This window comes from Haplochromis burtoni, unplaced genomic scaffold, assembly GCF_018398535.1.
Source record: "Haplochromis burtoni strain Fernald_Lab_line unplaced genomic scaffold, NCSU_Asbu1 Contig_98, whole genome shotgun sequence".
NCBI lineage: Eukaryota > Metazoa > Chordata > Actinopteri > Cichliformes > Cichlidae > Haplochromis > Haplochromis burtoni.
The window spans coordinates 912,727-939,021 of record NW_024582459.1 but is presented as its reverse complement, the minus strand read 5'-3'; the positions used below and the strand labels follow the sequence as shown (position 1 = coordinate 939,021).

Here is a 26,295-nt window from a genome sequence, read left to right as displayed (position 1 = left end):
ACACTGAAAAGCACATTTAACTTTGGCTTTACATGTATTATTAGTCATTTTTTATGGCCATCTTCAGAATTTGAAGTATAAACTATACTGAATCAAATGAATGACTTGTTATCAGACCTTTACCAAAGTTGATGGCATGCTGAAGAGGCGATACAGTCATTTGATTCAGCGGTGTTGGAGCAAGGATGCATCTAAAAGCTGCAGGACAGCAGCTGTCGAGGACTGGAGTTGGACACTCCTGCTGTAGGATATCACAAAACCAACCTGCAGATGCCAAAAAGGTTTTATGGAGCTGACTTTTCACATGTATGTTTGATGTTAATATGACAAAATCCACTAATTGTTAGGCTTTTGGATCAAGAGTATAATAATACCCGAGAAACTGGATAAATGGTGAACAGCAGCCATTTTATTGGACTTCATTTTTTTCCAAATACACAATTTTGGTGAAAGTCACACCAACTGTTACACCTTCATCAAACAGAGTTGATTCTCGGCAAGCATGGTTTTTTCGTGTGGCAAATCCTTTCGTGGATCACAAATAGTGCAGCTTCTGTCCAAGTATGACCAGCTTCCTGTGACATACAAAGTGATGGAGACCACCGAGTCCTGCGTGACATACAAAGGAGTTCATGTTGCAAATAACACGGTTGCCTCCTCGAATCCATGCACTAGGAAAAAAAATTTTAAAAAAATTTGGTGGACAAAAAGACTGCGTCAGTAAGTCCTCTCCGCCATCCAACAGTTAAAAAAAAGAAAGTTATCCTGAGTCTTTGCAAAATTTTGGCATGTACTTGGATTACAGTAGAACAAAAAAAAGGGGGAAAAAACCCAACAGGGCAAGCCTTTCTGGGAGTGTCTGCATCTCAGATGCTGTGTTGTACAGTGAGAGAATTAGTGAGTTGAGGTGGGAACAGCAATTGTGAATATGGCGAAACACAGGAGTGACTTTCCGACTATGGCACTGAATTCGTCATCCTAATAACAGAAACAGTTGAGCATGGACAATATAGTGAAAAATCCCAAACAAAGACAAGAGACACACTCAGTGAAACAGGGGTGGCTTTCCTCCCGAGCTTTTTGGTTCATCTTTGTTTTAAGCAAAGGTTAATTGTAAAGAAATAAATACTAAATACTCAACTTCACAGAGCTAAAAAAAACCCCAAAAAACAACCAAAAAAACAACGCTAAATGGGAAAAATACACCAACAAACGCAATCTCTTTACATAGTAAACACAATGCATTGATAACACACTTCCCCTGCAGATGCACATTTAAAAATATATTTGACATTGTACACAGCATGATGTCTCGGAAAACAGAACAGATAAACAAATCTCCTAGGTGGCCAATCAGTGCTTTCTGCTCCTTCCAAGGTCACTGCTCCAGGGTTACGACCTCCACTGCCTGGCCGTCCAGTGTGACAGTGTTATCTATGCGTGTGGCGACAGGCGCCATTGCAACCTGGACGGGCCGGTTACCCTGGGCAAGGCTGGTGACTACCGTCTGGTACATGCTGACTGGAATCTGGACCAAACCTAAAGGAAAGAAGAGGACAAGTTGGACTTAAACATGCAGCACCAGCATCACTAATACATTTTTTATTCGTTTAGGTCACAGGTATGTTAATATTACAGGGAAATCATTCACAGGTGGACACAAGTACCTTTTTTAAATAAACCTATTAGACATTTGAAGATCTTATACTCCTCACTGGTTACCCAATTCTATTCTACTGTCCTCAGAAATCTTGTTTTTGTTTATGGTGGCTCATTTAGATGCTGGCTAATTTAGAGCGGGTTGTCTAGTATTCATTAGGTTGGTGACTCAATACCCAGCTCCTGCACCTGTATGCAGAAGTATCCATGGGCAAGATGTTGAACCCAAAGTACCCTCCATGCATTTCCATCTAGGTTTGCAGACATGAATTAGTGTTAAAAATGTGTTTGTGAATGCAGATTGCATTGTTAGATTGCTGTGAAGTTGGGGGTTTTCACATGGGAGTCTCTAAGGGACTGACTCTGTTTTTGAGATGGCCCAAAGTGGTCATTTTTCTGGATCCACAGTTTATTTGGTTTTGTTTTTCAACCCCACAGGTTGTCAGCTCTTCTGCTAAGAAATTCTGCTTTTACATTCTCTTGCTAGAGGAAATCCTGTTGACGGATTTTATGTTTTACACGGGCCTTTGGGAACCCATCAACTCCAGGTAGTTGTTGGTGACAGGAGGCAGACATGTTACAGAGAAGGCATTTCTGAACAATGACCCAATTGAACGTCCTCGGCTTACTTCCCCCATTCCCAGCTCCGTTTGTGCGTCTCTGCCTGCAGGGATTACTGCTGCAGTCACGTGGTGCTCTGCCCCACCCTGCAAGCTGTCACAGTGTCACAGGCAGGCAAGAAGGTCAGCATAGGGGATGGCAGTGGCTCATACCCACTCCCATTACTGCAAGCTTAGATGCTGGATGTTACAGGCAACCAGTCCACATTACAAATGAATCACTTAAAACACATAACCCAGATGAAACAAGGGTGGATATAATTGTAACTGAGAATAAATAACATTTTGAACAAAATAAGAAAACAATTCATTCAATAATAAAAATGGAACTCTGCTGCCAGGTAAGGTCGTAATTGTTGGTCCTCTTTGTGGCCTCTTGCTCACCCCTCTTGACACTTATTTGTGACAATTTTAAGCTGTTCTAACAGTTATTATGAAGGAAACCTTATAGTGAGCGTGGCTTTGGCCTGGCACAGCAACATAGACCTGGGATGAAGTGCAATCTGTAATTGAAGTGCCACTCGAACATTGTTACTTAGAGATGAAGGGTCATGCCTTGTATAGCCGTGTTTATATATGTGTCTTTGTCAGTGTAGGGCAGGGGTCTGCAACCTTTAACACCCAAAGAGCCATTTGGACCTGGTTTCCATGCAAAAGAAAACACTGGAGCCGCAAATGCTTTTTGACATCTAAAAAGAAGATAACACTGTATATATTGTTTTTTACCTTTATGCTTTGTGTGAACAACTAAGGTGTGTTGCTTATGAAATCCATGAAGTGCTACAGAGAAAATTACATTTTATTTATGTAATTAACACATTTTGAACTCTTAAAGAAATATAACAAAAGGAAAAAAGGACTTTAAAAAAAAAAAGCACTATGCTGCTAAAAGATGAAAAATTCTGCCTAAATATGTATTTTACCAGGTTAATGTGTGTGGCGGGGCGTGGACTGCAGCGCCGCTGCAGGGGAGGCGGATGCACGTGAGCGGCACCCGCAATCACGTCTCGCCGCCTTAATGTCTGCGCTATCTATGCTGTTGTTGGTATATGTCGGGCTGTGAGCTGAAAAGCTACAGCCGGCTGTATGCGTACAGCAACCGTGTGTGAAAAGTGGTCAATAAAGAGATGCTGAAAAGCATGTTCATGGAAACATCGTCGGGTCTGCCTTGATATGTTTACAATGGGATTTATGCTCCTGAACCTCTGCGCACAGCGTCTGCAAATCGGGGCTGTACTTTCATCTTTACGCAGGACTGTAAGCTGCCATCTGTGAGGCGTGAGCGGTGTTTGTTTATAACATCGTTCACGGTGGAGAACAGCTGCTGACAATGTGGATCCGAAGATCCATAACTAGCCTACCTTGGGTTGAAAGTCTCGATATATGCACGGCGTTTCGGCGAGTACACCGGCTTCCGCTATTGCCACACTTATTTTGAGCGATGAACAAAATAATAAAATATAATTTTATTTTTATATTTCAATATCACAATAATCTTCCAATTTGGAACTACAAGTTAAAAGAAAAAAACTAACATAAATAAAATACACTTCAGCTAAATACTTCTAATTTATTTCCGCAAACCACGTGGAGCCGCACTATAAGGACTAAAGAGCCGCAGGTTGCCGACCCCTGGTGTAGGGTTACTACACAAGTCAATCAGCAGTGTAACCTGGCTGGTGCACTTCAAACACCAGTCTTCTATGCTGTGTAGCACTACAGTGATTAGCGAAGGTCAATAGTTGCGAGAAGGGCTGGATTTGGCAGCTCCGTTAGATGTTTGAGTGAGCTATTACAGCCAAATGGCTCTTTGTGGTTTAGGAAGCAACATGCCAAATAAATAAATAAACAAAGCCTGCAGATGTTAGATTTGAATAAGGTGAATCCCCATTATAGGATATGAATGCAGACGTAGCACCTATTTTTGCATTTGCTCAATGTTTTAACAGGAAACTTTCATGATGATGTTATTTGGTTTTCTAAAATAGTTTGGCAACATGAGGTAATGGATACAATTGTTTTGTAGTCAACAGCCTGGCAATTGTTATAGCCTTTTAACCATTAAACACACCATGTCTCCCAGCTTTGCCTGCTACAGAACCAAACTGATTCCATTGGTTTCTAAAACTCCCACTAACACAAGTCTGATTCGTACTGTGATTTAAACAGAAATTCCATGGGCACACACACACACATATATGTATATATATCTATATCTATATAAATATAGCAACAGAGCTTGGGGGTGTCTGCTGACAGCTGGTCAAGTGATTAGACTATGGACTGATAATGGAGTGGATCAAAGCTCTTAAGGAGGGCACAAGAGGGACCTCTTCATGCCCCTGGACTAGTGTACATTGTGTGTTGGTGCATGTGTGTGTAATATGTGTATTGTACTGATCAGATGACATAATAAGTAAAAGATTGACAGCTTGCAGGCTACAAAAGGTTTCCCAATTCAATATCCCGATTTGTTTAAATTAACCAGTGAATCAAATTGTTCAACAACAATAAATACTCAGGATGCAGCTTTGGCAAAATGTTATTGCTTATGAAACATTAGCCCCATGTTTAGCCTTGAGGCTACTGACGGAACATATCCACGAAATTGTTGTCAGTGCTATTGAGCAAAGAGGGAAGGCTGTCACTGCAAACTAGCCTAGTCCCAGCAGACACACGGCAATAGCAGCGTTTGCACTATGCATTTACGGAGGGTGAACCTCTAATAACGTGTCATTAAAAGAAGGGACAAGATGCACACATAAATACACACCATCTGTCACATCAGCACAGAGCAGATTACAATGTGGGGGCTCAGAGGCCTCGCAGTTGTTCTACGGGTGGGAAGCTTACACTTAGTGAGGCTAATTAGAAAGGCCATTGGCTGGGGAGCGCACACAAACACCAATGGGTAAAATGTAATTGCACACATTTACTGATTAATTTTTTTTATTCTATTGTAAAGTACACGTAGAAAACACATTTTAGAAAAATATTCCTCATTCCTTACCGTTTGTCCATGAAAGTCTACCAAGAGAATTTTTTTAACGTCAAAACTTGCCATTTCATTAGGCACACCTGTTCCAATTCAATTTAGATTCGATTCAATTTTATCTTATTTATTTTAATATAGTGCCAAATCACAACAACAGTCACCTCAAGGTGCTGTTCCACTGGTCAAAAATACTAATATCTAATCAGCCAATTATATGGTAAATGGACTGATTCTTATATAGCGCTTTTCTACTCTCCCAGAGTACTTAAAGCGCTGTATACAACATGCCTCATTCACCCATTCACACCCACTCATACAAGCACTTCTAAACTAAAGTGCAAATTAATCAACATTCACACTCATTCACACTCTGATGAACCCATCAGAGGGCAGCTTGGGGTTAGTATCTTGCCAAAGGATATTTGGCATGCAGACTGGGGAAGCCAAGGATCGAACCTTCCGATCAGTACCTGATCCGCTCTACCACCTGAGCCACAGCCACCTGTGGCAAGCAACTCAATGTAATCAGGCATGTAAACATGGTCAAGATTACTTGCTAAAGTTGAAATTTAGCATAATAATGAAAAGGAAAGTGACTCTGAGTGTCGTAAGGCTGTGGGTGTCATATATGCTGCTGATCTACTGGGATTTTCCCACACAACCATCTCTATAACGAGCAAGCAGCAGTTCTGAGTAAAAAACTTCTTAATGCCAGAAGTCAGAAGAGAAAGCCAGATTACTTCAAGGTGACAGGAAAGCAGCAGTAAGTCAAATAACCACTCGCTGCAACCAAGGTATGCAGAAGAGCATCTTCGATTGCACAACATGTGGGCTACAGCAGACGATCACATTGGGTGCCACTTATGCCGGCTAAAAACAGGAAACTAATTCGCACGGACTCACCAAAACATAAGAAGATTGGAAAAATAGTTCAGGCTGCTGGTGGTTCATAAAGGTGTAGGTGATATTTTATTGGTAGTCTCGGGCCACTCAATACCAACTCAGCATCATTTAAACACTGCATGACCACGGTGTGACTATCTTCTGATAAATGATAGAATCTCTGTATGTGTGCGTCTGTTTTGCACTTTTCGTGACAACCATTAATCAGACCTACTTTAAACTTGATGGTTGGACTGCAGGGCACCTGAGGAAGTATATTGGCAAGGCTGGAGTCATTCCAGAGAGCGGTAATCTAATCTTTGGGGTCCTCGTAAATAATATAGATAAATTGATTTATGTGGTCACCAATATAGATAACATAGTTTATATATAAACTACCACTGTTTGATTGTTTGATAATGTTACTAATGTACCTGTGATTGCAGGCAATGCAGTAGTGAGGTAATAACTATGACTTTTCAGACCTTCATTGTCTGTACAGTTTAATGCTGCATACCAAAAAAACACTTGACTTTTTTTTATAATTATGTAATTGCTGTAATTTGAGGTGTATTTTATTTTATGTTGCTTCAGTGTTTGCTGTGTTGCTGATAATTGGGTACCTGTGGCATCTTGAACCCCTGCCAGCGCCCCAACAGCAGCTGCCGTCTCTGCCAGGACAATTTGACCTCCGCCTTGTAGTGTGGCTTCTGCCAGCGTCGCTACAGCGTGAGCTGCTGCCTCACTGTAACACACAAATCACAAGTGCACTATATGTAAAAAAAACCCCATATTTCTGTACATGCAATTTCAAATTAAAACACACACAAACAAGAAATTAGGCTTGAAGATGCAATCTCCTGGTACAAAGCCCAAAAGCTCTCTCACGCAGAGTCTGCTCAGAGAGCCAAGGGTTATTAGAGAGATGTGGGGTGAAGACGCAGGAATACATGAGCTATAAGAGGCTTTTCTAGTCTGGACTTACAGAGAATCGGTCACATCACTCCAAAGGACAGGTGCTATGGGTCTAATAAAGCAATTTTATATACTGGATCTATGCAGCAGAATTACTACTAGCTTATTAGCACACCAGTTTCGCAGCTTTATGATAATCAGGCTTGAGGCAGAAATGTAGAGAGACAGAAAGAAAGGAAGAGGAAATGCGAGAGCTGAGACAACAGATTCTTGATGATGCAATCAAGTGTACCAGAAACGACACCGTTTTTTTGTGCGTTGTTTCATTGTTTAATATGTGAATTTAGATTGGATGTTTAAGCTTGCTGGGGGTTTTTGACTATGGCTAATAAATCTTGCATCTCAGGTAATATTTAATCGCACAGAAGGAAAACAGTGAGGATAAGAGGCTCTGCACCTCATCTGTAGCTGGAAAACAGACACAAAATGTTCCAGAGACGGCAGAGTGGAGAGCCCAGAGTAGCTCAGCTCAGGTAAACAGCAGGAAGGGAGGGGAAATGAGAAGGAGGGGGTCTCAGGTGGGTGCAGGTAACAAGCCCCAGTGGGACATACCCATACACATCTGAAATGATTGCCAGGACAGGACTGCAGTGAAAAAAAATTCTAACATGGCAGTATCTAGGTGACTGACTTCAGAAACAAACTGCTGAAAAAAATGTAATTCAGGAAGTGGGTAGCCAAGGGTTAGCTTCTTTTAACTGCGACCGAAGCCTACAACAAACTATTAACCTGTTATCCTACAGGAACTTTAATTTGTGACTATAATAGGACTGAAAACATTTTTTTCTTTTTCTAACACAGCAGCCTAAATGAAGTAGAGATGTAATGCTGTATATTTATACTCACAACATCTCAAATGCAGCTATTTTAATCTGCTCTTACCTGCATATCAGCAGGTAAAAGCTGTTAGAACGTGAAATATGTGCCTAACAACTGGTTTAATGGTTCTACACCGTGCATGCTGCTGGTATAAAAGGGTACAAGCTAATTATTTAGATGCTGAAACAGGACAAAAAGTATCTCCAGGGAATCCAGTAACCTGCTCTGACACATTTGTCCCATTTTCATCCAGCTGCTTATAGCTGCCTGTGCATTTATGACATTTTTTATACTTGTCAGTGTTTTTTTTTCTCTCAGTGAAATTAAAACTTGACATGATAATAACATTTTTTTTGTTTAAAAGGTTCTGGTATTTTCTGGTGACAGCACCAAAACTTTCTTCTCTGTTAACACATTTGTAGGCTTAGGCTTAACAACATAGGGATGTTAGCTACTATTACAACAGACTATTTTGTAATTTTTTTTTTAACCTTTTTAAAAGTTGTCTTGAGCAAAGTTTCTCCAGATCTAAGTTTGCATTTTTTAGTCCTGTCCTTGTACCTGGACCGTTTACACTGCGTGCACCCCTTTATAATAGGTTAGAGACCTATTATAATGTCTCAGGAAATCACATAACATAATATTCAGCTCTGTCAGAATCACCTGTTCAGTGCCATTGTAACAGTGGCTCCGGGCTGCATCTCTTGGCTAGCAGCGACAGCAGCTTCAGCTAGGGATGCCACTGCCTGCGTGGCCTCTGAAGCTTGAGTCGTTTGGATTGTCATCTCCCCGCCCTGCAGGGTGGCCCAGCTTGGTTCCACCTGGAGGAAAAACAAAGTATATACTTAAGTTTACATACACTTATCAGGGGCATGAATGTCATGGTAATTTTAGGCTTCTTCTTCGAGCTGTTCTTTTACTAGGATTAAACGATTATATAGCAAACATATTTTACATTTTCTCTGTTCCACACAGGGTCAAAATTATACACACAGGCCAAAATATGAACATACGCTCACAACACACTAACAGGATTTGTTGAAGGTTCAACAATGTGTTTTAACTTGACGAGGCCAATTAATTCTTGCTAGTGTTCATTATTTAACTACAGCTGGTAGAAATGACCAATACTCAGAACAATGGGAAAGTCCAAGTAACTCAGTGAAAATCTTAAAAAGGAAAATTGTAGATTTCCACAAATTGAGAAGATCTCTTGGAGCCATTTCTAAATAACTAAAGATTTCATCAATTCAAATGGTTTTATGCGAGAACAAGTTTTTCCGATTTTCACCCCTTTGCCAACTTGGAAGAACACCCAAACTGTCCCCCCTGATGAGAGGGAATTGTTTGGGATATTCAGAAAGAACCCAGGAACCACCAACGCTCAAGCCTGCCATGAGCTGGAAACTGCTGGAACACCAGCGTCACTGTCAAGCATGATGGTGGTAGCATCATGCGCTAGTGCTATTTGGTAATCAGTGGTACTTGTACATTACACAATGTGGATCGAATAAATAAGACTACCTCCAAGTTCTTTAAATCAGAACAGTTCAAACTTCGACACAGGTTTTCTAACAGGGAAATGATATATCAAAACTAATTTTAGAGTGCAGAAAACAGGCTGACGACATAAAGCTTTTGTAATGGCCCAACCTCAACCCTACTGAAAGCTTTTGGACCACTAACCAATTTAAATGAACAAGAAGAGTGTTAAATATCCAGCCACGTCTAATGCCAGAAGCTTGCAATGGTAAGCAAAATGGTCTGGTCAAGGTGCAATATGCTAAGCTACCAAATATTAGTTGGATATATGTAATATATATGAGCCTGCATGTATACATTTGGCCCTGTGTGGATTTACACTTCTGACCATAAGTGTAGATGAACATTAGCAACGAGGTAATGAGACTGAGCAAATATTGCCGGTATTAGATTGATGGACTTGTGGCTTTAGTTTTGATTTTGTGGTATTAAATAGAGTGCATTTTTAAGAGGCTATGTGTGCAGTAAATAACTTAATGTGTTTCAGTATGGTTTTTGATAAAAGAACGATTTCTAGGCACGTTTGAACGCATGTGGGTGTTACCTCTCCCTCAGTTACCGTTGAGTAGTTAACTTGTGCAACTGTCACACCAGGCAGCTCCGACGCATCCGCAAGAGTGGCAACTGTGTGTCCTGTACCGACCTGAAAACAATACATTTCCACCAAGTGCATTAGGCTCTGTAAAAAACAACAAGAGGGGCAGAAACTCCCACTCAGGAGTATAAAAGCCATGCAGTGAATAAAACGCACCTGGATAAGCGAGACTGTTCCATCTGGATTGTTGATGGTCTGTACCACGGTTTGTGAGGGCACAAGGTGAGCGATACTTTGTGCAGTGGTCAGGTGGTGCTGGGTGGTGGTTGCCGTGGTTACCTGCTGGTCTTCAAAAGCATATAATAGATCCTCACGGCCATGCTGCTTATAGCAGTTCTTCACTATGGTTCGCAACGCCTGCGTCCAAGAGACCTGAGGAAGTACAGACACAATTTAATGTCAGCAAAAATTCTTAAGACTGATGACTCTAAGGCATGGTACATCTCTTAATATAATCAGATGATAAATATGAATTATGTACAATGGGATTAAATTAAACCGTAATAATGAATAGACATGCGCCTGTTTCCTTTGCTCTAAAGCTATCTCAGAAGATACACAGAAAACACAAAATAAATGACAGAAAAGGTGTTAACAGCTGTGCTGGTTCTACTAAAAGTGCATAGACTTGGCTTACCAGCACCTCTAAAGCCTGTTCTTCTCATGCTATATTAAGAGGAAAAAATAATGAGCTTCAAAGGTGTGCATTAGCTGTAGCTTCATATTTAAAGTGTTGATTCATGAGTTGTAGCAATTTTCCTTGAGGTCTGCAAAACAATTTACTACTATATTCTGCTGTATGTATAATAATAAAACAAGCTTACTGTATCTTTTACTCCTTCATATGGTATCTTTGCGTCTTTCTCTGGTATGTTACATCACATGACACCAATCTATCTTAAAGCGACTTGTGTCACTAAGGGAGCAATGATCCAAATCCTAAAGTTGTCTAGGATGGCTTAGTAGTTAGAACTACTGTTCTAAGTTAACCAAATATGGGCATTTCCCAAGATGCCATCAACTATGTCTTTAAGGACTGTTATCACTGTCACTGAATTACACGTGGCAGGTGACTCTTGCAAAGGCAAGAGCTCTGGATCTTTAGACACCACCAAACAGAACTAGCTAATGTAACAGAACAGGATTAAAACACTGTGTAAAAAGAATCTTTCTCATGGGTGGACAATACAACATCTGTTTAGTTTGTTGTCACTTTCGGATCTATAAAAATCTTTTGTTGTTGAGTGATCTGTACTCACAAGCTACATTCATTTTGTGCACTTACAACCTTGTACTCTTTCCCAGCAAAATATCACGTTATACTAGTGTTTGTCTTACTCTCTGTTTCTGCTCCTCTGTGCGCACATCACTGCGAACGTTGGCCCAGGGGATGTCGTCGGGCCACCACACTGGCTTGCAGCTCTCTTTACCCCAGCCAGGCTTCCCTCTGCCTGTTGAGTACTTCAACATCTCTGGGATAAATGCTCGCAGCTGTGCCTAAAGGAAAATAAAAGAGGAAAAAAAATGCATGGAAAAAACAGATTATATAGACAGAAATATAATGTGCAAAGCTGCAGGGCATACACGCCCTTGAGCAGGCTGCGAGAGGCGTGCATTAGGTACCTGCAGCATGTGCTGAGGTGGTCAAGGCCTGAAAATAGAAACAGACCTTCTAAAAGGAGAACAATGGGGTCAGGTTTACTAACAGACCAATCTATGGCTATGGCTCCAGCCTGACGTATCAGACAGACACTGCGAGCACATCAGAGGTGATCCAACAGACAGCCTGTTCCAACAAAGGCTCCAGGACACTGAGCAGAGGTATTAACAAGGACGAGACAGTCAGTATTGTTAAAAATTAAAATTGACTGTCAAACAAGGGCACTGCATTAAGTCTGTGCTAATAGGTGCACTGTACAGACTTATTTCTTTATTGTCAACAGACTCTATCAAGACGGTATCAAGATGGGGTGGCTGTAGCTCAGGAGGTAGAGCAGGTCACCTACTGATCGGAAGGTTAGTGGTTCAATCCCTGGCTCCTCCAGTTTGTATGCCAAGGATCCTTGGGCAAGATACTAACCCCAAGTTGCTCTCCGATGCATCCATCAGAGTGTGAATGTTTGTTAGGAAGCACTAAAAGCTTAGAAGAAACGTGAATGTGGCATGTTGTATAGATGTAAGAATCAGTCCATTTATCAAGTGCTTGTCCACTGTTTTGGAATATCTTACAATGAAGTAAAAAGTGCTGATTTTGCAGGTGACCAGCTGGTGAAAATGTTGTTGCGCTAAAAGCTAAAAATCCGAGCTTTATGGTGCATCTAGTTTCTAAACTTGAATAACAGCTGCCTGACAAGGTGAAAAAGCGAGCGGATGACGTTCTTAATCTCATCTGATTTGCTTGTTATCGATCGTCTGTATGCATACTTCATGTGCAGTAGTGAGTGGCACGCATACGCACTGCCCATCATGTCGACAGAGCCCGAGCAGGCGCGCGCTTACACTCACTGACATGCCGAGGTGGGGGTTTAGTGCCAGTGTCCTCGGCGTCCCGGTAATATGCAAGCATCACCGGGGGATTATATTGCACAATGAGGCACTGCAGCGTCCGCCTGCCTTGACATCACAAGCTAAATTTGGTTCCGGGAGAAATAAATCCCTCCCTCCTCCCCGTTAGGCCCCCCTTTTCTAACTCACAGTCACACAGCTCCTCAGTGCATCACGCAAACAGATGTGAGAAAATGGATCTTGATAGAAAATGGAGTGTCGGTGCTTCGCGCCAGCTTTCGAACAACAAACCCTCCACGTAATGGAGCTCCACCAGAGCCAACACTAGCTCAGCAACCTGCATTAACCTGCGAAAAAGCCTTGTAGGAAAATTATTCTCCCATTTACACCTGCGATGATGGCGACGTATGTGGATGTATCTGTGCAAGGCCAGATGGCCAAATTACAGTGGCTAGCGAGTTAAGTGGCATGTTGCCCTCGCACCCACCACCCCACCCCAATCCTAATCTTCCAAGCACTGGTCCAATCAGACTTCAGGAAGGCTGTTATGTTGCTGGGTTCCTGAACCTAACAAGGCAAGGGGGTAATTATGAGCTCAAGCTAGTCGTGGGATCACCTGCTACAGATGCTCCATATATCTGACAGACTAGGGCCTCTGCTTAACCTCATTTGGGATTTCTTCAGCTGTATAAAATTCTACTGCAGATATCCTTTTAGAAGACATGTTTCTGATACGAACTGGGTGTCTCTACTAAATTAGCTTCCTCTCATCTCATTCCTTGGCCAAGGTTTACTAGCTTTTCCCAGAAGGACTAAACAACTTCCTGTTTCCAACGCGCAGCACACACATATCTGTAAAAACACCCACCCCCACACCTTTCCACCCGGCTTGTCGAAATTGAGTGAGGCAACAGGTTACTCGCGATAATCTCATCCTACTACTTCCAGAAAAACAAGCTCCAACTAACACCTGGCCTCCAAGGATTCATCCGGCACTGCGATTGGCTAACGCGCGCCGAGGGTTGTGGATCGTCTCTGAGGGCCACTGTCATGCTGCCTACTGTGACGATGATCTAGAGAATGCGTCAGCAGCACTGGGACGGCAGAGTAAACAAGCCATGCTCCCCTGGGCTGAAAAGAAAATTCAGGCCTGCGAGTGGTACTAACGCTACGATGAACGGCCTACAATGGCTGCTCTGCTTATCAAAGAGAAGGATTAGCTTTTTCTCAGATTAGAGTTTATTTTAATGGTGATGCTGCTCTTCAGGATGAGAATAAATGCATGACTGCTGAATAGATTAATCAAAAACATCAAAAATGAGCTAGTGGACAACACACCTACAAATAAGCATTTGACCTTGCTACATGTAGTTAGCTAAGCTCTTCCTCTCACTAGTTAGAAGACATAGTTTAAACTTCCTGGTTTGTTAGCGGCTGGTGCCCTCTGCTGGGAGTAGTGTGTGTGTGTGTATTAGTGAATTTGTACAAAGGAAAAAGCGAGTAAACTTTAGCACTTCTAGAGAATAGAGAGAAGGCCTTATTTAGATTTCTGCACGGAAACTTTGTAGAGCCTACAGCATACATGTAAGTGGCTGAGGTTGTTGCTGGCAATTCCTATATTGATTTTATTGTCCTTTAAATTGACATGATGATTGTTATTCTCTCACTGATAAATTCGAGTTTGCAGTTAAGACGTAGCTACGGCGTAGATTCCCCACTAAAGAATAAATCCGCAGTAAGCCTTACCTGGGTCATCTTATCCACAGAGACGGGGATGCCATCAATTGTGAGCGGGGGCAGCTCTGAGGCGAGTTCTCCACCTGCAGGGGCATGTTCAGCCAGGGCGTTCTCCAGGTCCTCCAACAACATGCTCTTATACTTTCTTACCTAGTATCCATGAAAGATACATCACAGTGTGTCAGCCTGAGCTTTTAAGAGTGATAGCAGGTTTAAATAAATCACTGAAGAAAACATTTGCTAGTAGATACCTGGTCAAAGATAAGTAACTGCATGCCTTTTTTTTGGTTATGTTATTAAGACAAAATCAATATGGCCTTTAATAAATTATTATTAGCTATAAAATTATGAGTATTTTTAATACACAAATAGTTTTTAGGAAGAAAGATGTAAAGCAGATTCAGTTTATCTAACATGCAGTGTATACTTATGACAAGGGAAACACTGCATACACGTGAATGACTGAGAGGGCTTCACTGAAATAAATGAAGGAGAACACTGAGGTTTGGTGTGATGGTAAGTTTCACTGTGTTACAATCTAATCCTTTCTACCTGCTCTATTTATAAGACTTACCACATTCTCCAGAGGAGCAGCACCAAACACCTTGAACACAGGGTTGGGTTTGGAGGGGGAGATGCACAACACTATGGCTTGTTGGCCCACTCTAGTGGTGTACTCATCCAACGTGGCTCGCAGTTTCCTGTTAACAAACACCATCCTTTACTTCTGTGTTCAGATTAAAAGCTACAAAGCACAACAACAATTCTACCCTAGGAGCTGAGCGAGGGATATTTTGGTCACCGTAGCTGCTGTCAGAAAAGCTATTAGATCCACCTGAGCAGACGAGTCTGCTGTCTCTTACGGATGGAAGGGTTGGATTCAAAGATATGAGGCCTTTTTCTTTTCTTCCCAGTTGCTACAGCAGCAGCAGCTGCCATACCCACTGGCCCTGAAAGAAAGAGGAGGAGGAGAGATTTTACCAAAGGTAAAAAGAGACAAAGTATTTTCCTTCTCTGATTTGAGCTTTTAAAGCCCATGTGGTTGTTACTGTTTATTGTTCTCTTTTTTTAAATATAAAATATGTTTTTAAAAAGACATGAAATAGCATTTCACCGATTTAATTTCAAATCATGTCAACTTTAAGGGATAAAGATGGAAAAAAAAAACATGGCAGAGGCTTGACAAAGGCAACACTGCCTACACAACTAATCCACTGGCGCCACCTGTTGCTCAATTGAAAGCATTTTGCTTAAATTATGGCGTTATGGGATTTACCAGGCTTGTATAATTAATCATAGCTGCTAAGAAGAATAAAAAAATAAACAAAAAATGGTCTGTTGTAAGGAGTTGACCGTCTAATTTGCCACAAACTTTACAACCTTAATAACAATTATCAACATAAGTCTACAGGTCGTGAAGCACTTCTGCTTGTAACTTTGAACACACTCTGACCACTCTGGAAACAGCACAGAGTTTAGACTCACCTGCAGCAGCCAGGTGAGCTGTGACCTCATCAGTGCCAGCCGAGTTGAGGATGTCTGTGTCATCATATGGATCGTCATCTGGCGAGGAGGTCGAGTCTTCCTCAGCGCTCATCATGGATGTGTCAGTCAAGGTGGTCACATGTACCTATACACGAATCAATGAATGAATGAATGAACCTGAGACTTGCACTTTAGTGGGGTGTTGAGATTTCTGATCTGGGTCGGTAATTTAACAAGATGAGTGATTAATATCAGTAAATTTGTTTCTAATTTACACCATTTATTATGTTTGTAAATGCACCTGCTGACTGACAGCGCTAGCCTCAATGGTGGTCATGTGCTCTGTCTGGTGAACGGAGTGCTCATCCATTATCAGCCAGCTGGTCTACACAGCTAGGTCCACAGTACAGTTACTGAGGAAAGAAAGAGGGAAGTGATCAAAGCACATCAAATTTAACGAATACTGATATGTTATCTTAACAAGACAATATGCTGATATTTATTTATACACTTAAATGAATTCATATGCAACAAGAATTTGGAAGTGTTACGATATTTCAGACAAAACTGTGACCATGCACAGCTGCCACTGTCATTTATTTTTACAGGGAGAGCTGTCTGATGAAGATAGATGCTATGGTGTCTTTGTGTTTGTGCTTAGTGCACCACTGCCGCTCTGCCTCCAGAGGACGTCATACTGCATTAATAGGGAATTTCATTTGGAAGAGTATTGTCTGAAAAGAACGTTTCATTTTTTTCACTCTTGTCTGACTGTACCACTTTCACTCTGCCCATAGAGGGCACTTATGTTAGGTGTTACAGGTGATGAATTTGGAAGATGTGCATTCCACCCAGTAATAGATAGCTTAGCACAACTTAGATGCAAATCACAATTTAATGTCCAACTAAAGGGTCTTTAAAATTGTTTTGACAGTATGGGAAACTCCATATTAATTTGGAAAACTGGATATGTGAATATGTGGAGTTACACTGTAGTGTGGCTGAGGAAAAATAAACATATATTGCACACTAACACACACACAAATGCTTGTGTTCACTCCAAATCAATCAACTTACAGCGGTTAAAAGGTTTATGAATAAATGAAAGGAGACCGTTTCATGTAGATAACCTGCTTCATTGATACAGTGCAAAGATGATTTATAGAATAGTTTTATAATCATGTATCTGCACGCACTGTTTTAACTTTTACAGTGGCCTACAAGAACGTCAATACTGGCCCCCCACCAAAATAAAAAAATAAATAAATACATAAATAAATGCAACTGAAATTCAGGTCATTCATTTCAGTCTAATATATTTATTGCCAGCTGCAGTACATGAAGTCTAGACACTGAGGAGACCAGTGATGCACGAAACGCACAACTCCACAAGAATGTGTATGTGTAACCAATTTAGTGACCTGCAACCAGCTTAATTTTGCCCAGGACCGGATAAAGAATTGATCGTGCCAGACAGTAATGTACAGTTAGCCGGATCTGCCGGTCTACTGTCAACGACTGCTTCACTGAGCTAAGCTAGCAATGCCCTACATTCAGCTAATTAGCTGCCTAGCTAACCATTTGGCGGTATAAAGCCGGTCGTCTAAAATAACACGAATTCTGCCAACAATTTTCCACGTTCAGACACTAAACAGAACGATTACAGGGCGCAATGAAAGCCATCGTAATGTAGCAGCTAGCACGAAACCCGCGCAAAAAAATCACACAAAAACATAACGCCATAACAGGCCCGGGCCTGTGGGCTCATCCTCAGCTATTCTTCTCTCTCCGAGGTTGAAGTCGATACGCGCCTAGATCACGATTCCCCCCAAAAACAGATTTAAAATACAATCCGACTCCAGTCAACATCTAAACAATCTGCATCGTTCACCCCAACGCTGCCGGGTTCGATGATGCGGCTGCGCCGGGGCTGAAATAGATGGAGATTGCGCGGTAGGGCACTAACCTCAGAGCGGCTGCGCTACTTCGGGCCTGCGCCGTACAGCGGGGATGGAGCCGAGCTTTAATGGAGGACAGAGGGGAGCCAGCACCAAACACAACTAACAGACCGCACACAACAGTGAGCTGCACTAGTGATGCTTTCAAGTGCCTGCCGCGCAACCGTAAGAGTAATACACAAGAACTGAAACTACAATAACAAACGTGCACATAAATACTTTGTAGACATTGTTTCATTGTTTTCTTTAAACTGATTCTAGTTAACAACTCATTGACGATGTGTCAACCTGACATAAATATTAAACATACCTTCACTTTTTATTATGTCAGTTTTTAAATTCTCGATTTTTTTAATGAACCCCTACAAAACTGTTGAAAATAAATACGTAGAGCCTTTATTATGTTTTTTGGAGAGGGAAAAGTAATTAAAAATGAATGAGGGCATGGAAATATGAAACATAAAGTTTATCTTAGTAAATAAAAGATCAAACTAAGTAGTTTTTGCTGATTTTCCACGTTTAGAAAACCTGGACGTCACTAAATGTCCAGTTTAATATAACACGGACCTTTTTTCATTGCAATGAAGCCCATAGCTTACGATTCTGCACTGAAAACTAACTTTTCCTGTACTCATTGAACGCCACATAAGACCTGTCGAACCACGCCCCTTTCTATTCAACGGCGGCAGGCGCCAGAAGATGGTCGTTATTCAAAAGTGGTCTAATCCGGTTTGGCAACAAACAAACACGAAACCACAAAAAAAAGTATCTTTATTTTGTGTTAATAAAAGCTACTCCCCTACTCAGACCCCATCCTTACCAAGTAAAAAAAAAAAAACAACCCACCCAAACAAACAGAAAACCCCCCAACAACAATAGGCTAGACCAAACCAAGATTTCCAATTTACTGTAATTAGCAACTCCTGTGGTCCTGTGACATAGAGATGCCAGGCTGCTTTCTGTAATGAACATAGATTCTTCGAAGAGGTTAGTTGACTAAGCTGTTACTTGTTCATTTTCTCGTGTTTATTCCCCTAATAATACACAACTAATTTGCACAACTTTAATTATGAGACTCATGCAAAGTTTTACGCGGAAACATAGCAAGATCGGGCAGTAGCTGAAGGATAGCATTTGAACCGGTTAACACAGATTACAGAAAATCATCAACCCAGATCAGTGATAAAATCGAAGAAAATTTGAATTCAGATTACACTGTCAAGAGTTTTGCTATGCCGATTTTAAAATAGTGAAATATTTTCATAGTATCAGTTAAGTCATGTCTATCAGATTACCGCCTTGCTTAATAGTTAGCAATTTTTAAAAATAGATAATTACGTTTTATATAGTATTATATGTATAATAAAATGGAAGATATGCATCATAATATTGTAAAACGGCAACAACAAAAACTTGAAACATGAACCTATAAGATGCACGCTACAGGGTAAACATGCAGCTTTTTGTATTTTATTTGTTAGCAATCTTTCATTAATTTGAATTAAAGCATTTTTGTGCAACTCAAAAATAAAGTTAAAAATTAATTAGGTTTCTTTGTTGTTTTTAATACCAACCATTCAGTGCTTCTGCAGCGTTTTCTGTATCAGTGGCAGATATTAAAGTGAAGTTTAAGATACTGCAACCCTGAACACAGTTGGTGTCTTAAACACCTGGTGGGAGAGTGAGCTACACGGATAAAGAGGCAAGTTTCTCGTGTACTTATATTTAATTTCATACGTCCTCATGGGGGCAGTGTTGCATTACAAATCAGTCATGGAGCTGAGCTCTTCAAGTTTGTTGTAACAGGAGATGGCAGTAGGGCATCATTGATACGGCCCTCTGCAGGTGCCCTGGCATGTATTCAAGATGATGGATGTTTTACATTAGTGTGTGATGACAGCAGCTTATGTTTGTGTCTCACTAAATGTCAGCAAGTATCATATTAAAAAAATCTGGCAGGAGAGCTGCAAAGTGTGATCCTGCGTTTTACAGCTTCCATACTGTGTAGCTGACCTTCAATCCTCGCTGTCTCGCTGTCATCCCTCTCTGTCTTACTTTGCTTTCTACAGACAGACATGTGTTTTCATTGTTTCCTAAAGCTTCACAATGGATCTTTATATAGAAAGAAAAAGTGTCTGTTTTCTTTGCTGTTCCACACAACATGCGTTGAAATTTTAAGAAGAATTTGTTGGATTTTCTTTGTGAAAAAGTCAACCTTTAGCTATATTGTTTGCCTGGACTTTTATTCAGTTTTCTGTCTCAGGAGGTCATTTAAACATATTTTTTTGTGGTAACTAACTTGCACTCTGGTGCATAGATCATTTTAGCAGAGTCATAACTGCTCACAAATAATTTTTATGCCATTCACAGAAGTTGTTTCTCAAGGGCACTGCAGTGTGAAGCAATATCCTTGAAATAGGTGATGATGTCACATAGATGGAATGAAAAGCTGGAGAATGTAGAAGAAGCACGGTGCTATTATTTGGCCCTATTCTACTTTCTCTATCATGGGCTATGGTTGGGTATAGATAAGGTTCACAGCCTGGGGGTCTGGAATCAATAATGGATGTAATTGGTGAGCTGGAAGTGAAGATAATTGAAGGTAATTGTGTGGACCGTCACCAGCTTTGTCGAGAGGTCAAGTTATCGAAGACGAGAAGATGGCGGGGATGGTAAATCACTCTCTCTCCCCTAGACCTCCTACTGTATACCTATTGTTTATAGCATTACTTAGTAATAACACCTTTGCATTTTATTGACTTTCTTTTTCAAAGCTGAAACAATAGTTCCAAGAATGTGTTCGTCTTCACGTAAGTTGTTATATTTGCTCAGAAAAAGCATAATGACCTTGTAGTAAACTAGATCTTTTGCATCTTTGGGCCTTTTGGTGTAAAGGTACAATTTACAGATGTTAGATTTTAAGGTTGTGCTGTTTGTAGTGGACGCTTTACAAGCACGTTGTTACCATTCATACTCTCAACTCTGTATAATGCCAAACAGATCAGATATTTCCTTGTATCAGCAGCCTCACCCTTCTGCTGTTCAAACTTTCTGTTTATGAGGGGGACCCAATTAGAAGAAAGTTGGCTTGAAGTTACAGTAACCTGTTTCAGACACTGCATAGCCTGAGGGGCTGCATCAACGCCTAGTATAAGATGATTTTCATTTCTACTTGACTGGATTACTGCAACATCCTTTTTGCAGGGCTTCCTAAAACAACTTTCAGTAAGCTGTAGCTTATTCAGAAGTCTGCTGCAAGGGCATTAATGGAAACCAATAACAGATACTGGCTTCCAGAATCCTACAGAATTGATTTAAAAATATTTTATTTATATAAACAAATCTTAAATGGTCTGACAGTTAATCACTTTACATCCGAGTTTGCCTTCTTAGATCTTCCACTGCCAAACTGTTAGCTACGCAGTACTCCTCACAGAAAAAAAATTGGGGATGCAGCTTTTGCACATTATACCCACAAACTCTGAAACAGCCTCTCCCTCAAAATATTAGAGAAGTAGACTCTAAGGCCAATTTCAAGAAACTGTTAAAAACACTCTTTAAATCTGGTATTCAACTAGTATTTCCACTTAATAATAATACCACTGTCAGTTCTGGTGAGACTCGATTCAGTAGTCTGGGAGATACGGTGCAAAGTTCTTCTACTTCTAAGTTTGCTTCTTCATTATATTTTTCCTTGGTTTTTTTTTGTGGGACTTTATGTATTATTTATTTTTATGTATGAGCTGTTTATAAACTCGTGGGTGTGCATATATGCATTTTTAATGGGTTGTTTATTTGTTAAATATCTCTTTTAATATATTTATCAACCTCCTTAACCCCCAGAAAAGCCCTTTGAACCCATACATGTTATATTGGGCTATACAAATAATTGAAGTGGATTCATGTTTATTTTGAACTGTGAATCATAAAAAGGCATGGTACTAGAGTGTAAAGATAAAGAATGGAAATTCTGGAAAACGGCATAATAGATATCAGTCTTTTTAATTTTTATCTGGAAGAAAATTGTGCAGCCACTTCCTTCATTTAGTCACTTGATATGTGCATGTTGTTTTCAGTTTTTTGTCAGTACAACAAGTGCAGTTGTAATGCTGGCCCATAAAGCAGTGAACTGATGCACTATTTTGGCAGCCTTCATTAAGAATATGGTGTAAATGTTTAATTTAAAAATGTCTGCTAGTCAATATAATTCAAGAATCACAGTGCAAAAACTTATGGCCAGTGCATATGTAGATGCTCAGAGTAACTGGTATGCTCTGAGTCTCTTTGGCATTGTGTATTGGACAAAAGCAACTCATAGAATATTAATTAAATTCTTTCATAGATTCTTTTCTCCCAGTGAACTTTCCAGGGGCAGAGAAGTGTTTTAAAGGTGAAATGTGTCCTATGGTCAGCAGGGGGCACTGCAGTACTGTGCATTAACTCAAATCTCAACCTCTGCAAAAACTTCACTGGTGCTCTGCAGAGTCATGGCCACTGAATGATATGACACTTTCATTCATATTTCACTCTAAGAACATTCAGCGATTACTCCCATCTTATAGCTTGGAGTAAAAGGATTCCAAGATCTGCACTCTCTTATCTTTCTGTAGATTATATCTGCTTTAACATCATTTTACAGTCCAATTGGTGTTCTGTTTCAGATAATGCATTTTTGTTTTAAGTTGTCATTAGTGATAGATAAATGAAGGAATGTATCTATCATAACCTTGAACACTCAGAATACACTATGGTTGTGTACTCAATGTAAAAAATAACATTATTGTAGTTCTGCTCTTCTTTGACAATGCAATGTTCAGTATAGACTTCCTGTTAATTTTTTTTTCTTAGTTTAAAAAAAACAAACCAATATTTTTATGTAAATAAGATTTACATTTTCATTGTAGGTTATAGTCCCTTAACGTACTTAAAGAACCTGTTGAATGCGTACTGTAGATACAATTTAACAGCTTTACAGTATTTGTAAGCATCACTTGTGCAGCTGTAAAAGTTAAAATTCTGAAAAAGGTGTCTTGTACCAACTCTGGATGTACTTACTTTAATATATTATAACTAGTTTAGTCAGAATGGCAGAAATAAGCCTCCTCCCAAGGGTGGCTTGGCTCTCCCTTGGAGAAAGGGTGAAGAGTTCAGTCATTCAGGAGGGACTCGGACTAGAGCTGCTACTCTCCCAACTCAAAAGGAGCCAGTTCAGATTTTTTTGGGCATCTGACTAGGATGCCTTCTGGACACCACCTAGTGAAGGTATTCTGGGCATGTCCTACCGGGAAGAGGCTGCAGGGTAGACCCAGGACACGCTACAGAGATGGGATCGTCTTGGTGTGCCCCTAGATGAACTGGAGGAGGTGGCCAGTGTTACGTCCCCTGGCTAGTCTAGGGGGTGAAGGGATGAACATAAAGGTGGATAGTGAAGGAGGAGCCAAGATGGTAACTTTCAAAGGTTTATTTAATGCTGGTGATGAGATTTGGGTTCAGACTGAGGTATAACTTCAGGGAGAGCCAAGGCCAACATAACAAACAAAACATCCCTGATGTAAAAATAAAAGAAACTTACCTAACTCCAAAGAAAACAAAATATACAACCTATAACCATAACCTACCTAACAACACATAAACTGGAGAAAATGGGATGTCAAAACAAAAGGCAGCTCTCCCCTAGAAGCAGTCTGAACATGAAAACAAAAATGCACATACAAGTCACAAAGGCATGCAAGCCTGCACAGGTATGGCAATCAAAATGACCAGAGGGCACAGAAACACAGCTCCACAGGCCTTAAGTAGTGCTCCGCTGATTAACAATTATCTGGACTCTGAGCGGCATCCAATCAGGACAGAGGAGGTGGAGCCTAGACAAAACAAAGAGTTAGTAGGGAGAAGAGACATCCTCCTGGGGGATGTCACACCAGGAAGAGGGGGAGTGCTGGGTTTTTCTGTTTAGACCCGGATAAGTGGTAGAAGATGAATTGATTGGTAGCTTAGTTAGTTTAATGTTAGCATATTAAGCAGCATAATTGCAGAAATCTCAGGCCTTTTTAAAAAATGTTTTTTTCCGTAGAACTGTCTTAAAGCCTACAAAGAATATGTAAACATTTCAAAGTGAACACAAGAAATCCAACAGGAGCAGTGGTTGTGTTGACAAACAAAAATGTGGAAAATTTTAGGTGCTTTATACGGCATCAGTCATTTGCTTTGATGTTGCAGCCAAAGGTTTCCAGGTGATCACAGAACTTCACAGTCCTCCTGTCATTGGTTGGCTCAGAGGTACAGTAGCTGCTCTAGGATTCCTTCTTGTAGTTCCGACTTCCTGGGGGAGCCGCTGAAGGATGTTGTCAGTGATGAATACTCTTTGTAATCTAACGGGATATTAGAGTGGAAGTGCTCAACATTCAGCTGGAGGGAAAGGGGAATAGAGGGAGAACATTTACACAATCTTATATACATGGAAACCATGAAGGGACTTGGTATTGATTATATGTTTTGACTCTGTTTTTCTGTTTTTGCTTTCTACATGTTTCAGTCTTACTTTAATCATCTGCTCTTCCTCTTTCCTCCACCCTCCCTTCACTGTTTCTTGTACTATGTATTTTGATTACAAGAATTAGTTTCAAAACAGAGTTGGTGCAAGTATTTGAAAAAGAGCAATTACTACTTTATATAACTTTGGAAGACATCAGGTGTGTTCACTACAAATAATCAAGTCAAGACTTTGCCTTTATTGTTCAGGCACAGCTTGTTGTTAGACGGAACTAGAGTATGGAGAAGATCATCATCAAGGCAAGAAAAACATAACAGGAAAAAACAAGCAGTAAATGTAAAGGCAAGAGGCTGAACTATCAGTAGACTGTCTCTCAAGTGTCTATTTCCTTCTCCCTTCACAATGTGTTCCCATGCTTAATTGGAAATGTAGTGTAGGTAATGAACCCATTTATAGACTCATTACAATATTCTGCGCTAGCAAAAGGTATTGTGCTGAGACACAGGACAAGAGCTGTGGAGAGGAGAGATTAGAATGCAAAGAAGTGAATACATGAAGGACATTCATAGATGGGAAAATATGAGACTAAATATTTTGACATTTAAAAAAAAAAAGGGTATCTCACAGGTGTACTTTTGTGTCTTTGTGCGTCCTGATTGTTGTGATCAAGATAATTGGGAACCTGTCACCTTGTGTTGTACAGTGAATGCTTGCTGAGAAACATGGAGATATAGCCATGTTGCCCCATGTCATACAAACTCCGTTTTTTGGATTGTAAGATTCAACACCACGACAAAAATCATAACTTTTAGAGCAGGTCAGCCTTATAGCAGTAACTGGTAGCGATCAGAAAAGGTGAAATCGATGAGAAAAAGAGAAGAAATATGCACGATAAGATGCAAGGGTTTATCTCCACTCCTCACTCTGTGCTATACTTGGCTTAGTTTGCTCTTGCTGGGAGTTACAAGGTCAGATTATCAACACTGTCATCTTTTATCATCAGTATTCCAGCACCTATGCTGGTTGGATCCTGACTAGCCAAAAAAACATGTCTAGGAGAAAGTAATGGGGACAGAAGGGTACACGTATAATAAAAAAAATGTTTGAGCATTCATTCATAGCTTATTTTAGTAAATACTGTCTCACAATCTTTGCGATACCTCTCATCACATTTGCATCATCACAAGAGTATACTAAACTTTACTGTTATGTTTCATCCCAGCCAGCTAAATTTTCACATAAGTGCTCACTAAACCTCAGCGTAGTTAAAATTCTGTTTGCACAATGTTTGAGAAAATTCTATTAGTTACAAGCTGTGTACTAGAACCACGACCTTAACTCGTGATGATGAAGATGAAATACAAAGCAGAGTAATGGATTCACCTGCCATTTCCTGTTTTAAATCAAATAACCCATGGTTAAATGCTTGGGAGAAGTGCATATTTTGATGCCAGCGACTCACTCTGTCATACTTAATGGCACAATGTTTTCTCTTTGACTTAATGAGCTTCATTAAGGTCTGACTCACTAGTCTTCTGAATTTTTTTTTTTTTCTTCCCCCCTCTTATGCCAATTCAGTAACAGGAATTGCTGTTTTCATGCTGGGTAAAGTGCTACAGTGCACATCACTTCTTTGCTGATCTCTTACTTGACCTGTTGTCTACATAGTGCGTCTTGTCCATGTGCAGGGTTATGAGTACACCCATTATTCAGTAGCTTGTAGAACCACCTTTAGTAACAATAATTCAATGTAATGGTTTTCCATATAACTTTATCAGTCTCACACATCATTGTGGAGAAATTTTGGCTATGCACAGCTCTCTTAATGTCCCACCACTGCATTTAATCAGGTCGAGGTCTGGACTTTGACTTGGCCATTGCAAGTGGGATCATTGGGATCATTCTGCTGTTGCAGTATAGTTGTCCATTAACCCCCTTAACTGTGATTGTACAGATTTTTTTTTAATAGTAACATTGTGTGTGTGTGTGTGTGTGTGTGTGTGTGTGTGTGTGTGTGTGTGTGTGTGTGT

The 26,295-nt window shown here is 40.4% G+C and overlaps 1 protein-coding gene and 1 long non-coding RNA gene across 5 annotated transcripts in view; one reads left to right on the top strand and one right to left on the bottom strand.

Moving 5' to 3' along the window:
- Positions 1-387: 387 nt before the first annotated feature.
- Positions 388-17,895, bottom strand: nrf1 (nuclear respiratory factor 1). Of its 4 annotated transcripts, none has more exons than XM_014335142.2 (12): positions 17,781-17,895; positions 16,116-16,227; positions 15,815-15,959; positions 15,165-15,279; positions 14,904-15,030; positions 14,339-14,479; positions 11,426-11,584; positions 10,244-10,459; positions 10,037-10,135; positions 8,614-8,771; positions 6,780-6,901; positions 388-1,539 (listed from the first exon to the last, which is right to left on the bottom strand). In XM_014335142.2, the coding sequence occupies exons 2-12, from the start codon at positions 16,182-16,184 to the stop codon at positions 1,379-1,381; spliced, it is 1,512 nt and encodes a 503-aa protein (XP_014190628.1). In that variant the 5' UTR covers positions 16,185-16,227; positions 17,781-17,895; the 3' UTR covers positions 388-1,378. The 4 variants fall into 4 exon arrangements, with proteins under 4 accessions (XP_014190628.1, XP_014190629.1, XP_042078879.1 ...); XM_014335143.2 differs by having other exon boundaries at positions 10,052-10,135; XM_042222945.1 differs by having other exon boundaries at positions 16,128-16,227.
- Positions 17,896-18,604: 709 nt separating this feature from the next.
- The window catches only part of LOC102293855, a 16,390-nt gene continuing 8,699 nt past the window's right edge, over positions 18,605-26,295 (top strand). Inside the window, exon 1 of the long non-coding RNA XR_316095.3 lies at positions 18,605-18,759. This is a non-coding gene — a long non-coding RNA (uncharacterized LOC102293855). The remainder of the gene's footprint in view (positions 18,760-26,295) is intronic.

What these genes read in the sequence shown, in the direction of transcription:
- nrf1 (XM_014335142.2), bottom strand. Translation starts at nt 16,184, where the DNA reads ATGGATGAGCACTCCGTTCACCAGACAGAGCACATGACCACCATTGAG. An exon ending in AGCTCACCTGGCTGCTGCAG is followed by an intron (nt 15,280 to 15,814) that starts GTGAGTCTAAAC and finishes TCTTTCTTTCAG; the next exon opens with GGCCAGTGGGTATGGCAGCT. An exon ending in CAGAGGAGCAGAAACAGAGA is followed by an intron (nt 10,460 to 11,425) that starts GTAAGACAAACA and finishes GTACTTCCTCAG; the next exon opens with GTCTCTTGGACGCAGGCGTT.